Source organism: Lethenteron reissneri, chromosome 34, assembly GCF_015708825.2.
Source record: "Lethenteron reissneri isolate LAM-NWPU_2019-01 chromosome 34, ASM1570882v1, whole genome shotgun sequence".
NCBI classification, from domain to species: domain Eukaryota; kingdom Metazoa; phylum Chordata; class Hyperoartia; order Petromyzontiformes; family Petromyzontidae; genus Lethenteron; species Lethenteron reissneri.
Genome location: NC_083812.1, coordinates 3,600,706 through 3,613,481, shown reverse-complemented (window position 1 = coordinate 3,613,481; position 12,776 = coordinate 3,600,706). Strand labels below are relative to the sequence as shown.

At 37.6% G+C, this 12,776-nt stretch overlaps 1 protein-coding gene across 8 annotated transcripts in view; it reads right to left on the bottom strand.

Annotated features, from left to right (window-relative positions):
• Positions 1–12,776, bottom strand: part of LOC133350552 (pro-neuregulin-1, membrane-bound isoform-like) — a 202,266-nt gene that overhangs the window by 20,469 nt on the left and 169,021 nt on the right. For 3 of the 8 annotated variants that reach the window (XM_061564993.1, XM_061564991.1, XM_061564998.1), the window contains 3 exons: positions 9,301–9,324; positions 5,752–5,854; positions 4,019–4,160 (listed from right to left, as the gene is read on the bottom strand). In XM_061564993.1, the coding sequence (XP_061420977.1) occupies positions 4,019–4,160; positions 5,752–5,854; positions 9,301–9,324 (269 nt within the window). The remainder of the gene's footprint in view (positions 1–4,018; positions 4,161–5,751; positions 5,855–9,300; positions 9,325–12,776) is intronic. The other 5 variants (XM_061564996.1, XM_061564994.1, XM_061564997.1 and 2 more) reach the window with 3 other exon arrangements.

Sequence of the window (12,776 nt, the reverse complement as noted above, 5' to 3'; positions counted from 1 at the left end):
AACTTCAATAACCTCCATGAGATTCACCCGATAGGATACAGTGAATGCAAACAAAACCTGCCGCATGATGGAACAACAATGGAGTGGCCGTTTACGCATTCCGCAATAACGAGGTGTTTTTTTAGTCCCAAAGGGGAATTTAAATCAGCACGGATCATCCGATGAGTTACATCGTTCAGCTCGTTGCTTTATGCTCATCCACAGATGACTTTGCCCGACAAGTATCCAACCCACTCACTTAAAGTTAACCTGTGAGGCTTGCAAGGCTTGCCCCCTATTTTAAATGGGGTTGGCTGCAACGCTGAGGATCAAAATGACGAAGTGTCACCACTACAAATTCACGTTATATGTGCCAGCACATATACACACACAGAGTAATGCATTCTTTGAAACTGTAATCTTGGGCAATGGCTTAGCCAGCAAGATAATCCATCTTAGGTGTAATGTGTCACTTTTAAGATTAAAGCGGCAATTGCTACACACAGGCACTAAAAACATTTCGGATTGAGAGAGAAAAAAAACCACCCACCATTCTCATTGCAGCTCAACAGTGTAAGTAGGAAATGCAGAAACTCTCAATTATAATGGAGCTTATATACGGGAAGGAATGCTGCGTTTTTGATGAAGGGCAATGCAGCAAAATCCGCTGTTGCACTATACTATGATCCTACATCTATGTTTCCTGCCTTCACGAACCCAGGCTGAGCAGCATGGTGAAGAATGGTCAAATAACCCCCATGACCAAACTAGCGTGGAGAGGGCCTCATCCAGCAGTGGATTGATAAAAAAGGGCTTTACACTACACCTGTATATACAACAAAAACTATTGTCTGGGTATGCCAAAAACGATTCTAATTGAGACTTAGAAAAATTGTAGCATTTCATAACTGGATCAATGATAAGGCATACAAGGTATGCATGGGTTGCATTTAATGCCTCCTACGGGGCGAGGGGGCTACAAATCTTTCCTCTGTCCTTTAGAACTGCTTTTTAAAATGCAGTTTGTTGTCCTTCCGTCGCACCTCCGGTTAGCACCTCTGATTAGCACGGTTGGCTACGTTCAGTGCAAAACAAGTGCAACAAATATACATACGCAGTGACTCAAATACAAATGCTAGTGTTAAGCCAGGATGATAAAAACGACAATTTTTTCCTGTCCCCAGCTGTGTAGGTGTAAACCCATTGGTAGTGGCAGTAGGGGGGGGGGGGTGTCAGCTTAATTGGGCATCACTAGGTTTGCTTTGTGCCAAGAGCATCATATTTGGCCTTTTTTTGCGACACAAAAGTGTTCTGCGTGGAACTTTCTGGTGGGATTTATGACACATATAAGACCAACCTTATTCTCCTCGCCGGTCTTATTCTAACGAAAACAACCTTTTCCTTCTTTCTCTACCACCCTGATCCTGTTGAGGCATCTGTAAAGGTCACTGAGACTTGTTTAAGTTGCTATTCATTCAGCCATACGCAGGAGCAAGAGAAAGACTGCATTAATGCAAGATGATCTCATTAGAAATTTGACTTAGTAATGCGAAGTCAATTATAGAACTGTTGTAAAGACCAGACCTCAGACAACGAACATTGGGGGAGCTTCGCCATATCACATTTTGTTCCAGTACATTTTAAAATGTGTATAATATATCTGTGCTAATGAATATGCATAAATAATCACGTTGCAGAGTTCATCTGAGCCAGAATGGGAAATTACCCCAACTGTGAATCCATCCGACGACGCTTTCTTTTTTACACATTAATGAATACAATAATTCATTTTGTGCGCCTGAATTGGTTCGACATCGGTCATTGCAAAACTGTATTATGTGCACCGAATTTATGTTGAATCGGTCGCGCAGAGAGAACGATGCTCTCGCAATGGGATTAATTCAAATGTATGAGATTCACTGTCCCCAGCATTAAACGTGATTGCTCAAATGCACGAGGCATGCTGCTTACTTACACAGTATAACGGCTCAATATTAATTAAAACATGGTTTGAAATGTCTGCTCTGCATTGACTCCAAATTATTTTAATCTCTTCCAAACTATTATAATCAATTTAAATTGCTCCAATTTATACCATGCTAATCACGTTGATTGTAACTGATGAGGTACTTTAAAACTGCAAAGGAAATGTGATCCACAGCCATATAATATGATTGATTAGCATCCCTTGAAACTGATTCGAATCATTTATAGTCAATAAAGAAATCAAACTTGAATTATATACTTTTTAAAATGCCCGACTCTAAATATTCACAAAAGGGAGGTGCATTGACAAACAGTGCTACCTGCTAACGATGCCTTTTCTCAAGTGGCCAAGATTCGTGATGAACACTAGGGGACATGGTCATTGTATACGATTATAAATGAGAACAATTATTTTCAGTAAAAAAAATAACTAAAATAAAGGTGGAGCCGTGCAACTGCTTGCTCACGCAGCTGTTACCGGAAGGGTCTCCACCATAGGGAGCTGCAGAAAAGCCATCGAGAGCGACCAATTGTTTCTTGCTGTGGTTGTCCCACCTGATGACGGACGCTTGTGTTGCGCCCGAAACGTCGTGATTCAATTTATTCTATTTTATACCTACGTGACTTTACCAACCCCTGGGGTTGAGCCCACCATGAGCTCTTGTTGTTAGCAGATCTTTCTCCTAAATCAGCAGTTGTCCTGCTGTATCGGTTCTAACTGATGACGGTCGCTTGTGTTGCGATCGAAACGTCGTGATTTAATTTATTTTAATTCTACCTACGTGACTTTACTGAAAGAACCAACGAGTATAGCGAGCATATTTTGGCTTGTTCTTCCACACTGACCGGGCACACTGAAGGGAGAGGTTTCAGTTTCATTTATTTGGTATATCTCTGTGAGCCATTCGGCTCTTGAATAGGGTGCAATCGCAACAAACAAAAAACTAAAACATGAACAAGAAAACATCTTAAAGTGACTATGTGACTATGTGCAAACAGAAAATCCAGGAAAAGACAGCAAAATATTCCAGAAAAAGCACCGTACACCAACGCTGTGTGCAAAAATCACAGTGGGATGCAAGTCAAACAACAACAACAACAACAACCACAAGACAACTTCGATTAAGGCCATCAGTCTAACTTCGTACTTCAACAAACAAATAAACATGGCCAAAGTTGGGGTGGGAGTACCCACACTTTAACCCACCATGCAAGACGTGCCAATCAATGAACTTTGGTGGAGAGGTTATCTGAGCAACTCGTCCCATTGTTTCAACTGCCGGGCATCGTTGGGAGATTGAATCGAACCGGCGACCTCTGGATGGCAACTCCAGCGTGCTGGCCCATTACACAGCAGCAGCAGGAGCAGCAGCAACAGCTTCCACTACAGCCGTTATATTGAGGTTAAAAAATAAATCGGAATATATTTTGACAAAAGTTTGTTCTTTATATATATAACAAATAAAAAAATATCCCGAAGGGTAATCATAATCATGGCAATCTAACATTGAGGTGCCCTTGGTTCACATTTGATAATTAAATAAAGAGGCACAACATTCATCACATGAGCAATGCATTGACACAACCGGCAGTGTATGAGCATTTGCTATCACTGCTTATTTTGTTAAAAAGGCAGAACCGATTTGGTATTTATAGATGCGACAGACACGTTTTTGCCGAGGGTAAAAAAACCAAAATTGAGTAATGAATGTTAATGCCGTGGTCAGACATGGCTATGAATTCAAACGTAGATGGCTGATTTAGTGTTACTGCACTTATCACAAGGGGAGTGTTTACTGACAGCTGCAGTGTACTAGGTCAGTTAAAATTCTACGTGTATGGCCATGTAACATGCAACGCTTGTTGGTATTCAGGGCTGGTGGTAGGCAATTACTACATCTGGCAAACGTGCGTATGCAAGCACACTATTGCAACATGCACTGCATAGCAAAGCAGCATTATCTGATGTCGGAATAAAATATTGTCTTGGCTAACGTGCGCGTGCGTGCGCGTGCGTGCGTTTGGGACATGTGCATGCATTTGGAATACTTACATTCCGGAGTTGAATACTGTTGTCGGGAGCTGGTGCTGGACTTGGTGGTGGGTGTGGCTGATTGTGGGGCCCGTTTGGTGGATTGGCATTCATTCCATGCATTCCATGTCTCAGCCGGTTCTGCAGCCTTTGTCTCTGCTTTCTACAATGAAGTTAATAACATTGACTTATTTACAATATAATCGAATGTTGAGTGTAAAGTTGTTGGTTGTGCTTATGCTAGGGGTGGATTCGTTATTTTTAGATAACAAAAAGTCACAGTGTAATCTTGAATAATGCGTTTCAAGTATATTACCATCCTGAAAATGTTTAATATCAGCCTCAATGTTACTAGCATTTTTATTTCTGAAAAATTATTTTCATCCCTTTCATAAAATGGCTTAATTATATTTAAAAAAAATATCCTTTTAATCCTTATATAGCTCTTAGAAATAAAGATTCTGATATGCCATACCATACTACGTTTTGACAATAATCTATCCTTTAAACAACTATTTAAACATTTTCAGGGACAGGAATATTTTCCCACTTATTAAACATTAAAGTAACGATTGTGCTCTTTTTGAAAGTACTCAAACAGTTCAGCTTTTAATGGCAATTCTAAAATCCTCACCCACGAACTCTTCAGAAGATATGCATGCCTGCTTTGCACTTTCATCATTTATGATGAAAGTTTTTTAAAGTTATACTTTTTACATGACATATTGGACAAGGGCCCTCTCATGAACACAATATTATACACGGATTAACGTGATGTTCCTCTAGCCTATTGGTCCCTAGTTTTCACCATTGGCCAGCCTCAATAACATTAATAATATAACTGTAAACGTTCCATGTAAATGTTTGGCATTAATTAAATTACTTGGCTGGAAAGACTGAGATTGAAATGCTTCCGCGATTTCGCACATTTTTAAGTGACTCATCCTTTAAAGGAGAATAAGCAAATGCAGGTGAGAGGGGTGGCTCGGTTATCAGAGCGATGCACTGCCACCACTAAGATCCTGGGTTCAAATATGACCATCCAACTACAATTAAGTGCAATAAGTTAATTGTCTCATCCCAGCCTCCAACGATTGCATATTACGTTGAACTTTGTACTTGAATTAAAAAAATATTCTGAAACATTTGATTGCCAAGTAACAATCTAACAGCAACGTTTATGGGAACGTGTGCTTCCTACTGTAACAAGTATGAAAAGGCCACTTGAATGCTTTTGAAAAACCCTGTGAAAAGTCACACCTGCACACACACCATTTTCAGACATGTTGAATGCTGAGATTTCCAAACGGATTCTTCGTTTAAAAACGCAACGGTGGCGAATGCGCAGTTGGATTAAATTAGGTAAATAATTTGCACATTAATCTCAAACGTTTAACATTAATGATTACATTTTTATTTAAAGCTTTTGTTATTGCAGGGATTCATATTCTTGTTTTTTTTCGGTAAAGTCACGTAGAAGGGAAATAATAAAATAATATAGATATATAAATAAATATTTAGGAATTTTTTTTAATAATGCAAATACATAAATTAATATTTATATTATCTTTTTATTTCCCTTCTACGTGACTTTACCGAAAAAACCAAAAATATTAATGATTATTTTAAGCAACACGTGGCCGCAATAGGTATGTATGCATGTGTGCCAAACTTCTTTCGCACAGTACGTAGCCAACCGTGCTAATCGGAGGTGCAGATACGAAATACAAGACGACTTTGAAATCAACACCTACTTGGTTTTGCAGTAGGCAACAACACACATGATGCCAACTACGAGCAGAGCAATGCAGATCCCTGTGATGGTCAACACCCGCTTCTGATACAGCTCCTCCGCTTCTGTGCCCACGCCCCAACACAGACCGCACACCAACACAAGCCATTAATTAGCAAAACCAGCACACGCGCAATGAGCTCACGTTTGCGAATCAGGATTTCCTCGAGTTGTGTTGCCTCCGAAACGTCGTGATTTTTATTTTATTTTTATTAATTTTGATGTTTTACCTACGTGACTTTACCGAAAAAACCTAAGAATATGAATCCTTGCAGTCACGAAAGCTTCAAATCTAGAATTGTCTGCCTGCGTTTTTTTTATCCGGGGAGACAAAGGCGGCTAGGCATAGCGCTGGCCACGCCACTCACTTTACTGTGCCGTGCCGGCCTTCATAAGCGCTCGCTAATCGCACTTGCCACAACAGTCTGACTTTGCAGGGGATATTTTTGTTTGCGTGTGCCAATTGTCATTGGGACTCTCATATGAAACTCAGTTAATTGTTATTTTTTTTAACGGGGCGAAAGCCCATGATTCTCATCGTCTCTTTCGCAAGAGACACCTGATAACTGGTATTAAATTATGTTTATTAAAGAGGGTTATTAATTAAAAAGGCGAAGGTGTAGGCCCTTCTGCCATTGCTGGCGGAAGGGCCTACGCTATAGGAAGCTCAAGAGAGTCCCTCTTGAGGGCATTTTGGCCTCTCTTCCACACTGGCCCGGGCCTTATTTGGCAAATGTATTGAAGGATGATTTGATTACATTAGACTTAGTTAAGGGCACTGGCACAAGCTTGCCCTGCTCGTGCGAATGATGTCAAAGAATAATTCACATTTGCTCTTTTTGGTACACAACTCACTTACGTCATTCTGATAGTTACCTTCAGACATTACCGGACGCCTGCGGCAATTAAACAGGTGATCTCATGCAAAGTAAGTAAGGGTGCGCCGACCAGTAGGCTAAACGCAGCCGCAAAAAACGTGATGCTGAGTAGCCTTGTGGTCAAGTTTCAAGATGTGACTGGAAAATGGTTTTCTTCACAATGTGGAGGAAGATTAGAAATATTTATTCTTGTCAGCAGCCTTGCTTCGATATCTATATTTACGTTAATTGCATTTATTTACAGGATGTAACGAAACAATAATTAATAGTGTATTCTCATTGCTAGATCACCGTGAGATGAAAGCCTCCCCCACCCCGTGTCATTTCAGTGGTTAGGGGTTGTTTGATTTTACTTCCCCACGCTGGTCACCGTGGGCGGGTGAAACGGGGCAAGGGGCCAAGACTGGATCAGATTTTAACTCGCCCCTGATGTTAGCCATGGCTGGGAATAGAAATGAGGTCACCGGGTTCACAGCGCAGCATGCTGACCACTGCACTATAGCTCTAAACATTTATTTGAAAAACAACTATGTTATATTTTCAAGTTATATTGTGAACCTTTATCATAACACATATTTTAAAAAAATCATATGCCACCTTTTTTTATGAAGAATCTATTTAGTTGTTTTTGTCTCACGCTAAATGCAGAGAAAAATCTCGGGCCGATAATCATTTGGGGTGTATTTTTTTTTACTGAAGGTGGCAACTACAGTAAATTATGTGAGAGCAATTATGTATCTAGTGATGATGCCACAATGGCACAATGGTTTGCATACTGCCCTAGGAACCCAGCATCTTCGGTTTGATTCCAGGACACGAACATTCCCTTGACTGACCAGTAGAAGTATGGCCAAACAACCCCCACAACTGAGATGGCGTAGGAAGACCTTCATCAGGTAATGGATCGACCAAGGAGCTGTACGTTATTTATAATATTAATCACAGCAATCATCTGGAGTTGTAATCGCCAAGGCAAGGCTTCTCCAATCAACACCACTGCTCTTGGAAAGTTTGAATTTAGCAATAACAAACATTTATGTAATTACAGTTTTTCTTTTAAACTCAAAATATCCGAGTCAACCTTTATGTTTATGTTTGTATTTGTAACAAAAAAAACTGCATTTGGCTGCTTAGTATTTATGGCTAGATATATGATGACGTACTAGGCATTTATACACATAATTCCAATCACAGCTTGATCTTAAAACACAACTTTGAAAAGATGGAAAAACCTTATTTTTCAAAATAAGTTACACATTGAATTTTCTTTAGGATGAGAGCCTCCGTGAAATGCATAAACATCAATTCAAGCAATTTATGATCAAAGCAATGGCAGGCAATCTGCATACTGTCACATCAAATTATTGCCAAGATTTTAATGGGTTTGTTAGCATGATGGGGGATGGCAACCATGCGATAAAGGATTACAGAGCTCTGCTGAAATTATGAACATGAGCAAATGGAAAACTCAATTCTACATGCATAACATTCATGCATAAACTCCATTCACTTCATGTCTTTGTGTGCATGTGGGTTGTGTTTGTGGATTTTTTTTCTGAGCAGCACTGCATAATTGATGCTCATTAGCAATAGCTGTGCCCAAAATTAAAATGTCTAAAATGTAATGGCAATTTGAAATGTAACGGGTAGAAATGTGCAGAAAAATATCGGAAAACAAATTGTAAATGGCATTTTAAAAGGGAAATTGCATTAAATGTTACTGTTTCTCTGCATAAAGTACATTTATTTCTATGTAGATTTGTGTTGCACCCGAAACGTCGTCATTAAATTTATTTAATGTTTTATACCTACGTGACTGTACCGAAAGAACCAAAGAGTACATGTATTTATGTATACATTTCATCTATTGACGTTTGCATTTATTTGGAAAAGAAATCATTTTCGAAAAAGGAACTTGAGCAATATTACACTCTCACAAGCAGTGTTCCTCTAAAATGATCTTCATTTCATCACACACAATTTAAAATCATGATTCCCAATGCTGCATTAATTTTAGTACTTGAGTTTGATTGTTAAGTGTTTATGCTATCATATATCACATTTGTCTCCAGAAATTTGAATTTAGATTTAATGTTTGTAAGTTAACTGCTGCAATATGTTTTCGTTAATTATTTATTATCTTGAGATTTGAAAACAAATACTGCTTTGGTTCTCAGGAATTAACGATGAATATATATGAATATTTATTCGTACAAGATTTTTACTTGTGTTTAACACCATATTATATTGTGTTTTTGTATCTCTGAAAACTGTTTGTGTAATGTAATACAGAAAAGTGTTTATTTAAATAATTTGTGCATGAAGATGACACATATTTGACAAATTATTACATTTATATTTTAGCATAATGAATCTGTCTGAATTTATGAGATTAAATTAATATTTAATATAATCTGAATGTACACCAAAGGCATGCTTCGTGTGACAGTGGTGTGAAAATGCATTGACTGAAAATGTGCACAAACTCAGTTTGCATTAAGTTTTTACAAAAAAAACATGGCTGTTATTTCACATCTGTCATGCCGTGCAGGATTAATGACAATCAACATAGTTAGGGCGACAATACACGTGAGCATTTGTTAGAAAACTGTATAAAAACACAAGTACCATACCCATAAATTCAATCCCCAGGTGCCCTGTTGAGACAGCAAGTAGGCGACAAAGCAAAGGGAGACAGAAGAAAGATGTTTCAGATAACAGTGTGATAAAAATGCAGAAGTAATTGAAGGGAAACACACTCTCGGCACTTATGAACACTTGGTTAGTTAAGGATCTGTAGGAAAAAAAGTAGGGAGATAAGGATGTGAATTTTGCTTCGTAAAGATTGAAAATTTGAAAACTAAATAAAACACTGGAACACCCGCTGTCCTGCAATTAACCAGCTACAGCCCTTCAACTGCAGTAATGCAGTCTATTTTAAATGCCAATGCAAGTCAAGGCCATGATTAGTTTGAACCCGCGGTGCGACTCAGCATGTAAAGCTCATACGTTCTAATTTACCTTTGACCAACCTACAGTGGGCGAATAATTTGGATCAACTGAGGTGCCCAAGATAGATGGGAAAATCCTATTTTTATGCAGCAGCCTAAAAAAAAAAGTGTTTGGCTGGAAATTTACGCTGACCCTTGTTGGCATCTTAAATTATTCCCTTAAACAAATGAGCAGCCCCTGAGCTGAAGCTTACGGGGAAGAGATTCAAATTACCATTGTGCACATTTGTGACGAAAATGCAAATAGGACCTTTAAGCAATGAGGCATCAAAAAAAGCAATGGGTGCACATTCCATCCTGTACATTGCTGTTATGGATAGATAATACATGTTTAATTATAGTCGCCTTTAATTGACGCATATTTAGTAATTTTTGTGAAGATTTAACTAACATTAAGATGATTGATCATTTGTTTGCAATTCCAACAACACGTTGTACGCTTACACGTGATTTTTGAATGGTTAGCATTTTGTGCCATTATAACGGTGAGATATTGTTTAATCGAGCTTTTAAATAGATGCTGTCTGGTTCCATTTCGTTGCTAGTTGTACATTTTTATACAAATTCCAACTTGTTTGCTATAGAGTTCAGCCATTGGTTAATATGTTCTAAAATGTTTTACTTTTCTGCTGATGAATCTGGCTTAAACCTAAAACAATCATCTAAACGCTAATTCATGTTTATCCTTTTCAACCTTCATGATCATCATGTCAGGTCACGTAATCAAAATCTATTGCCGACCTTTACGACAATGGCACCAAATAGAATCACACATGCAATCGAATGTTTTATTCATGGAATGGGATGCCTCAACCGTTGCCACCATGTGACATTGTAATGTAGTGTCAAAATAGAAACTAAAACTAACTCGTGTATGAAATCAGAAATTTCTGCTTAAAGTTAAATTGACACTGAAATTAAACGTGGAGGTTGGTGGCTATTGTGTAAATACATCTGAAACGTTGCTACATGGAATTTCACAGAGCCCAAATTGTATGAAAATAATCTTAAAATATCTGCAGGGTCATAAAGGAACTAACAGAGTGTCTTGTGTTCTATTATCTTATTCACTGTCTACAAAAGACCTGACAGTAAAAGTATTTTATTTGTTCATTGAAACTCTGGTCAATAACTGGTTATTGCATTATCAATATTTTAGTTCACCTTGAGTAACATGTAAATAATGGGAATTGCTTAAGATTTCATCTCGCCTAAAATCAGTGCTAACTTTGAATTGGCTAGCACATATATATATATTTCGCCTCCATTGACATTTAATGACACATGGGTGTCATGCTCTAGTAGGACTAGTACTTTATTTGGCGAAGGTGTTCATTATTAAGTGATCTCATGAAATATATAAAAAAAAATCCAACTATGGTTATTTCTAATTAGAATTTTATTAAAACGTATATATACATAACATATTAGAAGTAGGTTTAACATTTTAATGCAGTTAAACTATTTAATGAAGCTAACCGCGAAATTGGTTTAATTATGTTACTTAATATTTTCCAAAGATTTAATTGAATGCTCCCTTTACCTGACGAGCTAGCCTGTCGAATATTCATAAATTAGACTGCACTTTGTAAGCTTATCGATTTTTTACATTTGCCTTCATCAAGATAACCATTGTAATTATAACTGGTTTAATTATATGCCCAGAAATAGTCTGCCAATTGTACTTACATTTGATGCATCACACATAAATCCTGCAATATGGCTGAGGATTGGTGGCAATATCTTTGAGGCAACATTTAATTGGATGGTGGCTTCACATTCCAATGCAAATGTTGAAATAATTCCAATTGTTTGACATTGCTCATTCAACTTCAGGGACATGTTCACAACTAGTGAAGCCATGGTGCGTACCATCTTTGCAAACAAATAATGTGAGTACCATTGTTGTAAACTTGGCTCGAAATTTAATTCAACTTCATCATGGGGCCTCCTTTGCCAGTACCAAAATATGAGAATAGGTTTTACTCTTTTTTTCTGGCAACAAAACAGGTGTTGAGATGTTAAAACACCAAACTGAAACCTTTGTTTTTTTGCATTCTGACCACAAGTATTGTGGTTAATGCAGACACGATTCCTTGTAAAAGGTTTCAGTTTTGTGTTTTAACATCTTAACATCTGTTTTGTTGCTAGAAAAAATGTGGAAACTTATTCTCATATTTAATTTAACTGTCCGTTTATTTAAGCATTGCCTGAAAATTAAATAAAGCATTGTTAAAATGTCCATAATTAAGACAAATTTCACTCTATAATTGTGTTCAATCACCAATGCAATTCAGGTTTAAACCACGGTGGATGAACAATTTTAATTCATTGCTGTCTGCAGTTTATATACCAAGTTTTTAAATTTTTCTAAAGTTAACAAATATATAAATAATGCTTATTTATGTTTTTACACGAATAATGGAATGTACAACACATGCAAAAGCACATTAAATATTCCATAAATAAAAAAATCAGTTCGGCAGTGCACATAACAAACATACTCCAACAAACGTATGCTCGATTTTCTGAATTTCGTTTTGCTTTTCTCAATTAAAAAACAATTATATTTTTGGTATGGGGGCAATCAACGTGAGAAATAGGAAGGGTTCAAAGTGTATACTTTGGTGCCATTAAGCAAGGGGCAGCAAAGCATGTCCCTACCAAGCCAACAGATCGGTGGCCAGTGTGCAGAGGAATTACTCCACTCCTCGCTGGCTGATTGCAAGCGTCAGGGCCGATTACCCTGAATATACACTTCAGGCGGTCTTGTAATGCAGGCTATGTATGCAAGTTGCCATTAGAATGTTTAAGTGACGGCTACATTTTTACGCGGTATTATTTAAACTGCGCAACATTGTGCGTTTGTTAATACTGAAGGATAAATAAATTAACGCAGTGTAAATAACACGGGTTTTTTTTTTGCGTCCAATTTTCCAAGGCAATGGGGTAATTGCAAAATAAATATACCTGCGGTCAGCTATTTGCAAATTAATAGAACAAATCATGTTGTAAAATTATATTTTTAATTAGCTAAATGTGACTTTAGGGTTGTAACATATGCTACTTTGGATGTTTTTCAAAATCTCATTTTGCCA